At 44.1% G+C, this 15935-nt stretch overlaps 2 protein-coding genes across 6 annotated transcripts in view; one reads left to right on the plus strand and one right to left on the minus strand.

The window, feature by feature from the left end:
* The window catches only part of CCDC149 (coiled-coil domain containing 149), a 50096-nt gene extending 42369 nt beyond the window's left edge, over window positions 1-7727 (plus strand). For 3 of the 5 annotated variants that reach the window (XM_015862731.2, XM_015862729.1, XM_032444154.1), the window contains one exon: window positions 3687-7727. In XM_015862731.2, coding sequence (XP_015718217.1) covers window positions 3687-4279 — 593 coding nt within the window. In that variant the 3' untranslated portion in view covers window positions 4280-7727. The remainder of the gene's footprint in view (window positions 1-3686) is intronic. The other 2 variants (XM_015862728.1, XM_015862730.1) reach the window with 1 other exon arrangement.
* An 810-nt stretch (window positions 7728-8537) lies between these two features.
* On the minus strand, window positions 8538-10020 carry SOD3 (superoxide dismutase 3). Its single transcript, XM_015862733.2, has 2 exons — window positions 9876-10020; window positions 8538-9446 (listed from the first exon to the last, which is right to left on the minus strand). Exon 2 carries the CDS (start codon window positions 9419-9421, stop codon window positions 8711-8713), a length of 711 nt encoding a protein of 236 aa, XP_015718219.1. The 5' UTR covers window positions 9422-9446; window positions 9876-10020; the 3' UTR covers window positions 8538-8710.
* Window positions 10021-15935: the final 5915 nt, after the last annotated feature.

Raw genomic sequence — 15935 nt, forward strand, 5'->3', positions numbered from 1 at the left:
ATCTAGATGAAAGGCTTCCTGATTGCGCCTGTTAAATTGAAATATCCCCCTCGTTTTCCTGGAGAAATTGACTGCTTTTTTATAGTCTTGCATGTGTTTTGTTCAAAACCTTTCCCAATAACAAGCTTTTACATCTCTCCAAATTCAAGCTTTATGTGACAGTAGCAAAAAGATAATGTTTTTCCGATAACCTCAACTTTTTCCTGAGTTTTTCATAATAGATGGGAGATGGATTATTATGCTTGCCTTTCAGCATTTGGGTAAGCTCTTTAATGGCATAATATTTTGGTATGCCCGGATCTTGCTCAGCAAACCATGAAGCATCATAAACAATTTATTCTTTAGTCCTGAAACTAAATAGAATGTGGCCTAATTTTGACTTTATTATCCATATTATCATCTGATAAAACCTGACAGTAGGACGGATCGTTTTTATAATCTTGATCAGCTGATATTTTTGCTAAAAATAAAATGGAACTATAGCGAATAGATCCAGTCATAACAGCTCGTAAGTATTCCTCCTTTTGCCTGCTTAACCATTGACTTTTAATTACATCTGCAGTTACTGAAAGTATTTACTTGGTGGTGGTATGTTATTTCCTTTACATATATTACATATACATACATTTACATATTATTTCCTTTACATATTTGTCCTAAGTAAGGTTAATATTACAGCTTTGATTAAAGCTGCCTGTCAGTTCTCATCAAACCCTGTTTCTGTTGCTTTGTTACCCTGCCAAGCTTTACCTCTAGGCTGAAGCCTTCCATGCTGTGTTTTCTGCTTCAGCTGAGTCTTTTATATCAACTACATAACTTTTTCTTGTTTAGTTTTGGTGACTACGTTGTTGTGTTTTAAGTAAACATTTGAGAATTTGTGTATCTATAATTAATAGACAGGGAAATTGCAAGCTGGGGGAAAGCTTTTCACTCATGAGGAGATGGGTCGGAGTTTCCACCCCACTCTAAATCATTCTTGTCTGCTAAAAACAACAACAAAAAACCAACAGTGTTTCTGTTGAGCTTTCTTTGTGCTACCAGCACAGGTAAAACTCTGCATATTCTGTTCCTTCTAGATAATGTAAGCTGAGAGGTAACAAAACTTGGAGCAGGGAGGAAAGGAAGGCTTTATAGTGATGGGAAGGCTAGAATAGATAGGGGTTGGAGAAGATAAATTCTGCATGAAGAGGAACCTCCATTGAACTGAGAGCACAGGAGTGAGGAATCCAAATTCTGACAGTGAAAGCATGACGTGGTGATAAATACTGAAAGGAGGATGAGAAATGGTCAGAGTATGTGGAGGGAGTGGGTGAACACCAGGATATCAGGCAGGAGCAAGGAGCTAGACAAAGGAAGATAACATGAGAAGAAAACAGCCTTGGAGAGAACATAGCCATGGAGTTGGACTGTGACAATCATCAGAAGAGGTAGCTTCCAGTAGACCAGTCTCTTTACCCCTCCTCATTTCATAACTGCAATAGAATTACAGAAAAAAATCCTGTGTTTAAACTGCAGTGGATTAAGAAATTACAGCTCTGCCTGCACAAATAGCTTGCTTTTAATTTGCATGCAGCACATTATACCTGATAACCTGAAACGGGAACTCAAACTTAAAACCCACCTCTCTGACAGTGTAAATAAATGAGGACAGCGTCTCAGTTGTGTTCTGCACAGAGGATGACTGCCTGTTGTTGAGCTTTAGGACTATGGTGTGTATTGCAGTTTTTATTGCCTACACCGTGTTTCCAAAGTGAGGAGGGATGGGGTGACGAGGAAGAAGACAGGAATGTGTTCATCAGCCTTTGCTTACCAAACAAGCAGGGCCTTTAATTTAGAAATATTTCAGAAACCAAAAACACTTATTTTACTATCAGCTGAATGATCAGCTGAGTGATAGCAGATATGTGTGATGGAAGTGAAATTCTTTCATATTATCAAATACTAGGCCTGACGTCCTATCAGTGCACTGCTCTCCTTCAAACACTACCATTGCTATATGGTGTGTGTTTGTCCCAGGAAACCCTTTCAGCCTTCAAGTTAACATTTATTCTTCATGAGAAATTTCTGCAATACCTCTGATGTTGCTTTGCTTTATCTACAGGGTTTTTTTCAGGCTTTTTTGTTCTAATCTGTCTGCTTACCCTGATCTCATCAAGCCCTTCTGTAGTTGTTATCATCATTATAGTTAGAAAGAATGGTAGAAGTCTGTAGGATATACTATGCAGTTCCTGCAAGAAAATGCCTGGTGACATAGTACAAGCATATGAATTAAAGTCTGTCTTTTGACACCAAGTCTCACTTAATCCAATCTGCCCAATATCCAGTGTTGTGTGATATGTTGTACTTGAACGCTGGAGCTGTTAATGAACAGTTTCCCTCTTGCTGTCATTGTTGAACGCATTATTTCTGTTGCATTGGTTGTGCACCATCTCAAACATTCCCAGAAGACAAAAGTGCTGTTTTGCTGTGAATTTTTCTCTGGTGTTGTAGTGCTTTGAAACAAGTTGTCTTCACAAAATTGCAGCAGAGTGGTGGAATGGTGTAGGTAGAAACTGAGGTGCACAGAGAGCAATGTAGCATCCCTACTAATTTTGAGCACAACTTGAGGTAGCTAAGTTTTGACTATTGCACAAGCACTTCTAGTGTGTGTGTGTTCATATACATAAAGCGAGCACAGCAGTGCTGCAAGTCAAACTCCTTGTTTCCAGCTGAGTGCTCAGATAATGAGGATTAGATCCAGTGGATGATCACCTTTTGAAATTTAATTTATCCCTGCCTTTTCCACAGGCCTAAATCCCATCTTCCTTAATGGTGGTTAGAATGTCCCCTTGGTGCCAACCTTGTCTCTCTCGCTCCAAATTATAAATGAGGCAGGTCTGATAGAGACAGTAGGCTTCTTTATTGTACGGCTCAGATCCCTCCCTGCAGCCACTCTTACATTGAGCGAGGTGGGATTTCTGTGGGAGAAACAGAGTAAATGCTCATATACTAAAAAGTAATGCATATGCACTGCAGGAGTCATTTGGAGCTGTCAGTGCTGCCATGCTTCTGGCATTTCCTAATTTTTCTTACTTGACTTCACAAGCTTATTTTCAGTGAAGCTTTTTGTACTTAGCAGAGGCGAGGACGAATTCTTTCTCCCTTAAAAAGCTGTTTGTTTGCATGTTGCTGTTTTCTCTATTCTGACACATTATTCAGTGTTTGGCTTTCCATATATTTCATATTCTCCTACTGCTGCTTTGTTTTATGATGTTACTCAAATTAGAATAATATTTTATGTTAGGAGAAATGTGGGATCAATAATAGAACTTTGTAATGGATGAGAGCCTGCAAAAAGAGAAATGGAGCTTGTGTTAACCCATAAAAGTGGCTCTGGTTTGGGGATTCATTCTGCAGCTAAGCAGCTGGATTAAGATGCTCCTCTGAAAAGGTTTGCCTGTGCTGTTCTGCACTGTGGTATCAGCTATAGCTTTGGATGTTGTCAGTGTTAGGGGAAGACAGCTCCTGGCCCAGCCAGATCCTTGTGCTGATTGATTATAATCTAAGAAATGGGTCTGGGACAAGATAGAGGTTCACTGGAAATTCCTCACTGAGGTAAACATCTCTGTGCTCTGATGCTATTATAATGGTCTCCGGGTCAGATAAGTAGATACATGTGGCATGTTGCTGTTCTATTTCTCTTTCAGCAGAACAGAAGAGGGAACGTGAAGAAACTAATGCTGTTGCACGTGATTCCATGGCTTCAGAGGAAAGAAACTTGAATAACAGAAACCAAAATAAACACTTTTATCCTTCATTACCCCAGTTACATTCTGAGGAAGAAGAAATAAACAAGCTTGGAAGCCAAATAATTAAACTGACAAAACAGGCAGTTGCAGAACTGGAAGGGAAAAGAACAGAAAATTCATCTGAAGAGCAGAAGACTGTGGTTAGAGCAGAGCTTAATGGCTCATCTGAGGGAGACTTCCCACTGCCCAGCCCGGACCCGTCTGACCCTACAGACCCCTCAGCCTCAGAAAATGAGCAGACAGCTGAAGCTGAGGCCCTGAAAGGCAGTGATGAAACCTCAGAGAGCGACTGTGAAATTACACTTGAAGGAGAGAATCAGAATGGCAGCACCGTGGATGTCGTGCCCAGTGAGGACCCCAAAAGGCAAGGGGATCTCAGTGCTACGACTGCACACACAAATATCGGCCTCGAGGAGTTCCCTGAATCTGAAAACAAGGAACCATCTGATCCTGCTGAAAACTGTGAATATTTGGATAACAGCTTGGCTTGAGGTATGAAATCCAAGCCCTCAAGCTTCTCACTGTAATCCTCTTGCAAGTGTGTATGCTGCTGTGACTGTGAACAGTCAAAGTCTGTCAAAGAGCTGATTTTTTACATCAGTCTGTTAATATTGGTCTGGCAACAGTATTCTGTTAGTTTTGACTGCAGTATACCAAAAATGTCAGTTGTCTGAGGGGAAGAACTGGAAGCTAATGAGGCATAATCATTCTGATTTGGTGTAATGATTGATATAATTTACAACAGTGTGGCAGAGACCAGTGATAATGATGTATCATGTACACGTGAGGTGTATGGTCTTAGTGCTGGACCGTATCTTAATGCTTAGAAGTGTCTTCCAAGGATGGAGAATTTGGAGTGATAAATTGAGAAGTATCTTAAGGTTGCTGGCTTTTGCTTGTTTTTCAGACTGCATTCTGTTTCCCTTTGCAAGTGCATACTTAGAATAAAATTACTATTGCTTTATAAGGAAGCAGAATCCTTTCTGAAAACCATCCCTGCGTGTACATCATTATCTTGTTTCAAACCTTTCTATCTTCTCATAGTTTTGCCCTCTCTTTCCCGGCTCATCTCATGAAAACATAAGGAGTTATTTCAGTAGATACTAAGGATGCAAATTAATGATGCTCTGAAGGAAGTATCACCCGAGGGGCAAGAAGTCTTTCAGTCAGAAACAGCAATGCTGTTCCAAAGCTGAGGGAGCAGCAAGAAAAGAACCAGTGATGCCCCATCCTCCTCCTTCATGCTCTGTGTTTCCAGAATTGCATCCCTTGGTCCTCAGGAGCTGGAACAGCCCTTGGAGAAGCAGTGGGTAGATTTCAGTCTCCTCTTCATATGCTCTCCTTTCCAAATCTGTGTTTATTTATTTTCTAATGTTTTAGAAAACACGAATGTTTTCCGTATGTTTGTTTCCTCCTCACTTCACCAGTCTTTGGTGTAGCAGTAGGTTTATTTGTGTTGCTGCTGTCTTTAACTTCTGCCTGCGTTGATGTTCAGTCGTAAGAAAACATGCCTGTAATAACTGTGGGAGAGGGAGGCTGCTGTGTCATTCCCCAGCACGCTCCTGATGCTGGAGCTGTGCCACTCTGCTCTGAGGAGGGCAGCAACAAGGGAATACTTAACGGTGAAGTTAGCAGCTGTTGGAGAAGGGGAGGCACGTCCTTCCTCTCCTGCTTGTAGCATAAGGAACAGTCTCTGCAGCTGTGGAGCTTCTATGGGCCAGCAGCCGTCAAGGCAATTTTTCTGCTGGCTTGGGACCTAATTGTCTGTAAATGTTCATTTCTCACTCCTAGAACTTGAAACCAATCAGAGAGAATTAAACCAAATTTAATAAAATACTACTAATAAAAAGGAAAATCCCTCCCAGATTGAGTTCTCCTTTGACAAATAACTGCCAGCTGCAAATTTTTACAGCCCACTTGTCAGCTACTGAATAAACAGAGTTTATATTAGCGATACTGACAAACTCTTCTGTATATGGAAACTGAGCTAGCAGGTGCTGCTATAATCAAGGTGTCAGAGTCTGTGAGCGATTTGTATTCAGCAGAAGAAGGGCTGTATGTAAATGATTACATACAAATATAAGGAATGATAGAGGGAAGGTAAAAATGTGGCTTGTCGCTGTTGTCCTGTGCTTCCCCTACCAGGTGCACCCAGGTAACCCCTTCAGTGTCCGTGCAGGCAATAACACCATAGTCACAGTGCTCCTCAAATAGGTTTCCTTTGTCTTTAAAGGTAATTTGACATTGTAGCGTTTTGCTGATGCTAAGCAGCAGCCCTTAGGGAGAAAACAGCTGTATATTTAAGTGCGTTAGGAACATGAAGCAGTAAAAAGTTTTTCTTTCATTATCCTGATGACAATTTAAGTTCCTCATCACCTGAAAACCAAGAGTTTAAGCATTTGAAAGATTGTTTTGCTGTTCCCATTAATTGGAACTGACTGCACCGTAGACTCATTTGTATGGCAGTACTGACAAGTCAGAAGAGAAATAGCTGCAGAAACTGAGATCTCCAGGAGAATGTGACAGATTTTTTTTCCTTTAATGCTTGAATGTTACATCGGGTATCGCTCTATTCGAGACGCATTCTTTTCCATCTTTCACAGATTAATCCTGTGCAGAGCTAAATATCAAAGCAGTCAGAACTGATGCAAACCAGTAAAAAGGGCAGGGTTTCACGTAGCTGAGCTCTGAAATTTTCAGGGTTGGTTTTGGCCTTTGTTTCCTTGTCCTGTGTCTTTTCTGACCCACAACTGTGCGAGCTGACATTTGCTCCTGGTCCCTCAACAGCCAGTTAATGCTGTTAATTAATGAAAGGCTTAATGCAAAAATCAGATGGAAGTAGTTGTGGGCCAGCAGCAGCTTTTCAGCGCCTCTCTCATTGATTCTTTTAGTGTGGTTTTCCTGAGAGAAGAAAACTGGTGTACAGCCCTGCAATTAGGTCATTTTGGTAACTATCCTCACTCCATTAGCCCTCAGTTGTTAAACTGCAGCAAGAGATCTGGATTCTGGGGAGCTCGTTTAGAGTGCTATATCACGCTGCAGTGCTGCTCCCATCCATCCTGCCCAGTGTTTGGGTACTCTGGCTGTGCTTTTAGCCTGCTCCCAGGAACATGAGGCTTCAATGCTGGGGCAGCTGTGAGAGTGAGACCGCTCTCTGTGATCCCTCATTGAATAGTTTTGTCAGTAACTGTCATAGGTATTGTTTCAAGTGATGCTCTTGTGCTATTACAATTACGTGGGGTTTTTCATTAGTTTGTTTTTGTTGGTTTTGTGTTAAATCTATTCCTGTTTTATTGTGGAACCAGCACTGTTTGGTTGAGCCTCTTCTAGACTTGTGTTCCCGTTCTCTAGAACTTCAGAAATGGAGAAATCACATCCAGGTGTAAAAGCTTTTGCTGCTGGGCTCTGGGGAAGTAAACTGCAAAGGGGCACGTTGTGGCAAGGAGATGGAGAGGATGCACACCATAAATTGATTTGAAGCACATTGCCTCACCTGTGAGCAAATTCATGCATTATCTATGAGAAGGATTTCATTTGGAAGAGCTGTTGTGGTTGTTTGAGAAAAGAATGCTTGGTGAATTTGTAAAGTAATTGTGTGAAAGCGACAGACTCGGAGGCACGACGCAGAACGTTGCCTCTTTTCTCAGCGAGACTATTTTTAAGCGTACAGTAATTTGTATAATAAAGACATCAGAATTTCCTTAATCCATACGAGCTCAGGAATGTATTTTGAAATCTGAGATGAAGTTGAAAGTCTGCTACATTTCTAAAAGATAGGGTTTTGTTTACCAGCCTCTGTTCTTTAGTTTTACTTCTTAAATGACGCGGTATAATTTATTTGCAAACCTCTCCTTTGTTGCTGCTCAGATTAACTGTGCAACGTGGTTCAGCTCTATTAATATATTTGTCATCTTGAATAAAACCGTACATTTCCTGATACGCTCGTTCTACCTGCTTATTTCCTCCCCTCGGTATCAGATGAATGATAGTCATGAATTCATTTCATCGTACTTTCAGCTGCTTTAAATGAGAAAAGTAAAGCCTTATTGAGTGAGACTGCTGAGCTTGTTGAACATTATCCAACTTGCATGTTTCTACTTTGACTTATCCCAGCCTCACTTGGCTGATTGACTTCCCTTTTTTGTGTGTGAAGATACGTGCTCGGTATTGTTTTGGGTTTTGAAAGTAATAGTACTAATTTCTGCTGTTCTTATTCTATCATCCTGTCTATTGTCATTGTGCAACCCATTATTAACCATCACAGACTGGAGGTTCTCGGGAGTTTTTGCTGGGGGGTTATGGAAAGCTGAACTATTGAAGTCTGCTTTCTGATGGGAACACCATGACTCAATTGTAGTTGTGTGAAGGTGGTCCAAACCATTTAAGAAGCTTAGATTTGTTTGAGAGTAAAATTTGGAAATCCAAGTGGGATAACATCATGGACCCAAAGCTTAAAATGGAAACATCAGTATTTTCCTTGTCTTACAGCATAACACCCAAAGCTGTTGAAAGCAGAGATCTTTTTACCCCTCAGGTTTGCAGCTCAATAAGGGACAGCATCTAATCAGAGGCAATTTCTCCCCTTATTCATATTTATTTTGGTCTTTTGTATCTAACTTATGGTCCCTTACGAGCCCCTTGCAATGCGCAGCCTCTTTATTGGCCATTCATTTTAGCACGCTTACATGCATTCATCTCCCAAACTGCATAAAAAGGAACCTTCTGTCTTCAAGAAAATACATCACAGTGTTGAGTTGATGCTGTTTTTATTGATCAGCTTACAGAAAGGTGGCTCTACAAAGTGATACACATTTCTCAGAGAAGCAAGAGAATGGAAGCGGGAACCCCTTTGCCATCTAAGCGGCCAACGGTGCACCCTAAGGTACCTGATGCTGCCCAGGTGGCAGCTCAACTGCAGGTCCTCAGCTGAGCCTATTTCGGGTCCATCTCTTCTTCTTGTCTATAGCCTCAGACTGTTTCTCCTCCCACAAGTTCTTGTTGCAGATCCCGATCACGCAGCACGCCAGACGTTTGCCAGCATTTCCATTTTCCAGACTGGCCTTGTTGTTGCCCTTGCCCATGTCATCTTCCTGCTCATGGACCACAATGGATCTGCCCAGGATAGAGTACGGACCAAACATTGTGGCAAAGAGATTGGGTTTGTACTTTTGGATTTTGCCTTCTTTAGGAGAAAAGTTGCCAAAGTCCCCCGGGTGGCGGGGGTGGTTCACCCTGAACGGGTTGTAGTGTCCTCCCGTGGAGTCACAGCCATTGCTGAGATCTCCAAGCTCATGGATGTGTATAGCTCTGCCAGACTGGTTGTTATCCAGCGGAAACCCATCCAAGTGAAAAATGGCTTCTAATCTTCCTTGTGAGTAATGCTGTCTGAATAAGACTTGTCCAGTCACTTGTGGCTTGTCAGCATCTATTTTGGAGCTGGGCTTCATTTCACAGGTGGCGTAGGTCAGCCCATCAGACTCATTATCAGCCATCACTGGATAGAGCAAACTCTGCCAGAGGTCATTCACTTTTCTCTGTATGTCATGAAGCGACGCGTGGCTTGGATCGGTTCCTGTTTCTGTCACCACACCAGACAGGGCCAGTCCAGTGAGCAGAGAAAGCAGCAGAAGCATCCTGGCGACTGAGAGCCTGCAGAACCTGCAAGGAGCCAGAAATGGTCAGGGCCTTTTTGCAGCCTGGGGGCAGCATGCGGGGACAGCAGAGCGGATGGAGCAAGTCCCTGCAGGCTGCTGCTTTCTACATCCAGCCAGCACGTTGAATGGAGACCAAATCACAATGCACACACGTTTAAACACATACAACTGACAGCCATGCCTGAAAAAAACCGCAGTTATTCTGTATATTACGTTAGATATTAACTTCTAAAATCGCCTCTCTTACCCTGCAGAAACCAAGTAATAATACAAAGCATTGCTCAGTCTGTTTTTGAGTTTGTACGGAGGCTTTTCTCCTATTACAAAGTCCAGCAAGACCGCTTGCCAGGAGGCTCATTTTGGTCCACCTACTGCCATGCTGGCTAAGGAGCTCGGCATGCCAAACCAAAAGCAACAGCCCAGGAGCGGTTACCTGCCCGCAGCACTGCTCGGCAGCAGCCCTTCGTCTCCACTGCCCTGCGCCGAGGGGGATCGGACACAACCGGAGATACGTGGGGCCGATGTGAGCGGAGCTTGTTTGTGAGTTGGGTAACGCCGCTCAGGGGAGGGGTCACCGGCGGGGCTGTGGGAGGGACGGAGGGAACCAAGAGTTTGTTTGAGGCTGGATAAGCTGCTTGTCCTTGTTCTGAGAGCCTGGGGGGGAAACGGGCCAAAACACGAGGAAAAAAAGTTACCGAGTGTTAAAGCAACCTCCCCTTTGATGTGCGTGTGACTGTAACCAAGTGCATTCTGCACTCGAGCTGCATGGGGCAGGGCTGGGAGCTTTGGTCATCACCGAGTCGTTTGTGTTTCTGTTTCTTCATTAGAAGAAACTGAGTCAGGTCTTCTATCAACATGGATGTACACCGAAGCTGCAGTGGGTTTAAAGCCAGGAAGGCAGGACGCAGCCTGTCAGACATTGAGGCACATCGCGGCGATGCTTCTCATTGAAGCCAACAGGCTGCAATCCGCCCAGTTCCCTGCCCCACTGAAGCTGTTTTCTCCCTGTTTCCCAAGCGATGGTGAGACGGCAGACGTCAGTGGCAGCACAGCGGGGCCGTTTCCCAGAAGCCGGCTGGCACACAGCGTGCTGCATTTCACCATCCCCCGGCTGAGAAACGTGCTGAGCTCCAGGGGTTACAGCCCTGCCCTGCACATCGCACAGCTGTGCCCCAAACGAGGGCTGACCTAAAAGAAGGGATGTCTGTAGCTGGAAGGAAGCGGAATCAGGACTACTGGAAACCTAACACAGCCCCTCAGTTCAAGGTGTCTGTGGGCAGCATGTGCCCACATGGTACCAGACAGGGCTGGTGCTGCAGGGTCGAGGTATGGGAACTCATTCTGGAATTGCTGTGAGGTGCAGAAATGCCAAGAGAAGGAAGAGCTTTGCTCTGGCACGGCGCAGCCTGGATCTGGCTGAGGCTCCCTTCCTGTTTATTCCCATTTCTTGAGCTGGTGGTTCTATTTAAAGGAATGTTTGGTGCCTGAGATAAGCATCCATTTATAATCTCCTTGTGAAAGAGCTACGTGCTTTTCAGGGCATTACTCATAAAATATCCAGTTAAATAAATGCACAAAAGGGAGACAAAACTGTTCACTGTGGGGACAAGTTTCTCACAAAAAATAGAAGAATGGTGAGACTGCAATGTCCACACGTGGATGTAAAGTACAAATAGGTAATGTAGGAAGCAGAGGTGAGACCCACCTGTTAGATCATTTCGGTTATCATTAGTGTTTGTATTAACTCCCTGTTCCTTTGTTAGGCACTGATGGGTTTTGCTGCATAGCATTAACCTGGAGAGGGTTTTGCTGCTGTGAGGAAGGGCCACGCACAGACTGCGCTCAGCTCAGCCACCAGCAGCCACGCATGGGAAGATATCTCAGAGCGGAAAGCAAATGGGATCCTGGGCTCCATCAGGAGAGGGGTGGTCAGCAGGGATAGGGAGGTGAATTGTCCCTCTCTACTCGGCTCTTGTGAGGCCCCATCTGGAGTACTTGTGTCCAGGTGTGGAGCCTCAGTACAAAAAAGACATGGAGATTTTGGAAAGGGTCCAGAGGAGGGACAGGAAGATGATCAGGGGGCTGGAGCACCCCCCTATGAGGACAGGCTGAGGGAGTTGGGTTTGTTCAGCCTAGAGAAAAGAAGGTTGCGGAGGTACCTCATTGCAGCCCTTTCAGTACCTGAAGGGAACTTTACTCCCAGTGAGGGAGTAAACTCTTGGAAAGGCTGACAATAGCAGGACACGGGAATGGTTTTAAGTTAAAAGAGGGAAGATTTAGGTTGGATGTTAGGGGAAGTTCTTCACTAGGAGAGTGGATGACGGTCATGGAACAGGCTGCCAGGGATGTTGTGGATGCCCCGTCCTTGGAGGTGTCCAGACCAGGTTGGACGGGGCCTGGGCAACCTGATTAGTAAATGTGTATGTTTGGTGGCCTGCCAGGCAGGGGGTGAGACTACATGATCCTTGAGGTCCCTTCCAACCCGGGTAATTCTGTGATTCTGTGATTCAGTGCTCCATCAAAGCACATGTAGCACAGCACTGTACATGCTCACACTGCTCCGGAGCTGCACAGGCTGTGCTGTCCATACTGGGATGTGCTCTTTGCCCACTCTTTTCCTGCAGAACTGCTGTCTGTGCAATCACTTCCATTTTTATCACTTCATGCTGTACTTGCCAAGTATGGGATTTTACCTTTGTCTCGTGTTACCCCCTTTCTGTTTCATTTCCCCCACCCCTCGCTGTTTCTCCAGCTTGTCATGAGCACTTTGACTTCTAATCCTTCCCTACAGCGCATTTACAGCCCTTCCAGCGTGGTATCAGCTGCGAATTTAATCAGTTCCCTTTCTTGTTCTGTCATCCAAGCCACAAACAGAAGGGCTGGATGCAACCAAACCGCAGACAGGCTTGTGCACGCAGGGCAGGCCTCCTCCTGCTGGGAGCACACAGCTCCCAGGAGCAGAGCTCCCACCACCCCTGTACCTCAGAGCAGAGGCCTTTCCCCTGAGCTTGCACACACCATTACATGTGGGACAGTATTTGAAGTGAAGATTTACATCTACTACTTCTCTGCATGCAAAGATTGTTGTTCTCTTGTAGAGAGAAAACTGAAAGTTGCAGATATCTCTTATTTCATTCCCTTCTCAGCGGGATGGGCTTCCTCCAAGCAGGTGTTTCACCACAGACTTAGAGGTATCTTCTGATTAAAGGAAAGGTTAGAAATAAAGCGTGGTTTGTGGCTGGGTTACCCCTCTCCTTTGTGAATCACAGTGAGTGGACCAGGGCCTGAACACTGGAGTGTTTTGGGGGCAGTTTGTGGTAACAGCGCGGTATCAGATGCAGGAAACAAAAACATGCATTTTTTGTAGGGTAAATGCTCTTGTGATCAAGTGGTTCCCTGCCTTTTTAGCCAAACTTATTCTACTGGGTTGATCTTGTAAGCATAGCTGAGAGCTTGGGAGACTGACGAAGTTGAACAGTGTGTGTTAATTATATCCACTGTTGCTGTCTCGGTGAAAACACGAGGTCCTAAATCCTATTTACATTCTGAAGGTTCTGAGGTTGCAGGTCCCCCAGCTGACCTTACCATCTCTCAGTTCCATGCAGCTTTCCTAAGCCTGGGCGCGTATTTCAGTTCTCCCGTGGAGCATGTTTGTTGAGCTCAGCCAGTCGGGGATTAGCAACACAACAGTTTCCTTACCTTGCTTAAAATCATTCTGACATTTCAGTGTAAGTCATTAAGACTGTTTTTTCTTTTTCTTTTTTATTTTCCCCGAGCTGAGTGGAGGAACCCAAACGCCAAACCCAGAGTTTCCCAAATGCTGTGGGATTTAGGGATCTCTGTAGAGATTCAGAGTCATTCTGCTGGCTCTGATTTCAGCCCAGCAGTACAAGTGACCCCGGCATCTCCAAAGCTGCATGTTTTGTTTAGAAAAACAGAGAACTGGTACGAGGCAAAACACACAATGGGAATACATTTTACCAGCTCCACTGTGTGCATTAATAAGCAAGACTGAGATTGCCACCTGCTTATAGGAAGGTTTTCAGCTCACGGGGCATGGAGCTTTGATAGCATTCATTCCATTAGCTGTAATGAGGAATGCTGGTGCAGCCCTCCCCCAGGAAGATGGTCCCATTTGTACAAGAAGAGGCTCCTGCTGGGCTGCTTTATGAACGCTGAGGCCTTCAGCCCTGATTAAATTGGGTAACCAGCTGTTTTCCAGAGCAGACGGAGAAATCCTTGGATCGGTGCTGTTCCTCTTTTCGGTGTTAGGATGCTTGTAATAAATGAATGAGAACACGGTGTATATTTCACTGTGGCCTTGCTGAAGAGAAATCAGTCCTTCAGCTGCATTAGAAACTGCTCTAATGGGCACAAGAAAGAAAAGCAAAAAGGTAAAGAACAATTTTCTCTGAAGCTGGTTCTTTCTCTCCTTTGTTTTACTTTCCACCTCCAGCTTCCAGGGTTCCCTCCCATGAGCTGTCATCTGTTGTGTCACTGGCAGGGCTTTATTCTCAGAGCCTGCAGATGTTATTAAAACTGAGGATTATAAGGTTATGAAGTGTGTTGCAGAAGCCGGAGACAGATTAGATGTTTTTTATTAGAGGATTACCAAACTTTGTTAACGGGGCTGAGCATGAACAACTCTGCAGGAAGTTCTGCTGTGCTGGTTATGGAACATCTGATCCCAAACAGCTCCAGAGCTGTCCCTTAGCCAGGCCCCAGGCCCCGGCCGTGCTTTGTGCTCGTGGTGTGTGGAGCTGGGCTATGTATAAGGTGTGTGCTTCAATATTAGTTTTAAATATACTGAAAATATCTAACCCTTCTTGTAGCTTGCTATAACTTGCATGTCCCTATGTGGTGCTAGGCCATCAAACAAATGTGCTTCTTGTAAGGCATGAAGTTATAATGATCATGCAACTGATAATCCTAATGTCTATGTGCTGTGTGTTTTGGGAGTGAGGGAGGGGCTGGCCCAAGTCAGGGAAGCCAAAAATCTTATCACTGTGTGGCAGCAACAGCCCAACTACTGCATTACCAGCACAGTTCTGAGCACAGACCCAAAACACAGCGCCATATGGGCTGCTATGGAGAAAAGCAACTCCGTCCCAGCCAGGCCCAGTACACCTGCAAAGCTGGATACTCACACAGACCTGTCCTGGAAAGGAAGAGAAAACAGATTGTTAAGTCGCAGCTAATGCAGTTTGCAATTCCAAGAGGGAAGAGGAAAGCACTGAATAAGGACCTTGTGTTGTACTTCCACATGCACCTTCCCTTCTGCCACAGGGCTGAATTACCACTGCTGTGATAATAAAGTCCGTTTGATTTGTCCAAGCAGACCCGTAATCGCTTAATAAATCACTCCAAAAGTTATTTGGTAAAGTGGGAAATTATTAACTGGCTGGAGCAACAGCGAGCAACAGCTGCTGGGTACCAGAAACTGGACTGGGAGAACTGGCCCAAGGCACCAGTGCTCAGTGCCAGAACAGTGATTTTTATAAGTGTTCAAGTAATTCACTTTTTGTATCATCAGGGAAAAGGGAAACATTGGGGGTCCATCAATTTTAAGGTGTAATTAGTGGCAGAAATGAATGCTTGGTGTTTATATGAATGTCTATGTATTTTAAAAGCTGTCGCACTAGAAGCCTTTATATAAGATAGAATAGAGGACGTACATCATACCTAAGTGCGTAGTTCACGTTCCTTATTACAGCAATGTATTCTTAGTTTTCAGACAATAACAGAGAATCCATGCTCTGAATTTTTTTTGTTTTGGCTTGCCTACTTAGTTGGATAATTGCTACATATGGTTTCATCAAAGAATGTTGTCACATCACAACAGGAAATGGTCCTGACATTAAAAGGCCGATTTGGATTCTGGATGTATTTTAGCCAGTGTCTCTTTTTAATTGTATTCAATGTGGAATAAGCCACCTAACCCCCTGCCACTTCCAGTTCGCCCTTCTTCAGTGACGCTAACGATGACTCACTTCCTCACGGGGGTATTTTGGGGCTTAGTTGAAGCCCGAGAAGTTGATTCTGACCCTGAGAAAATTGATGTCAGAAATTGCAGTATTGGAATACTGATCTTTCAAGGCTCGGATAAATAATTGTCCACAAATGAAAAGCTATTTTCTCTGCATTTTTTTGGCCCCCTCTGTAATATTCCTTGAATCAGTAGAGTCCCAACTTAATACAGACAACAGAGGAGACAGTGGGCACTGCTTGCTTAAATAAACAAGAGCCAGAGCCCAAATTATTAGTAAATACCAAGGCTTCATTTAGGTTGAATAACGCTGCAATCCAACAAATAAATGAGCCATCAAGTTTGAATTTATGTAGCATACGAAACACATTAAAGCCATCTGACCATGACAAAGGCCTTTTCTGCTGTGAATAATGAGGCCAACACATTATAATATCCTTGAGATGAGACATTAAACCCAAGGTCCTTTCAGTTTGGTGGCTGTCCAGGTGGAAGGTAAAGGCTCCA

Source organism: Coturnix japonica, chromosome 4 (genome assembly GCF_001577835.2).
Source record: "Coturnix japonica isolate 7356 chromosome 4, Coturnix japonica 2.1, whole genome shotgun sequence".
NCBI classification, from domain to species: Eukaryota; Metazoa; Chordata; class Aves; order Galliformes; family Phasianidae; genus Coturnix; species Coturnix japonica.

What these genes read in the sequence shown, in the direction of transcription:
- SOD3 (XM_015862733.2), bottom strand. Translation starts at nt 9,421, where the DNA reads ATGCTTCTGCTGCTTTCTCTGCTCACTGGACTGGCCCTGTCTGGTGTG.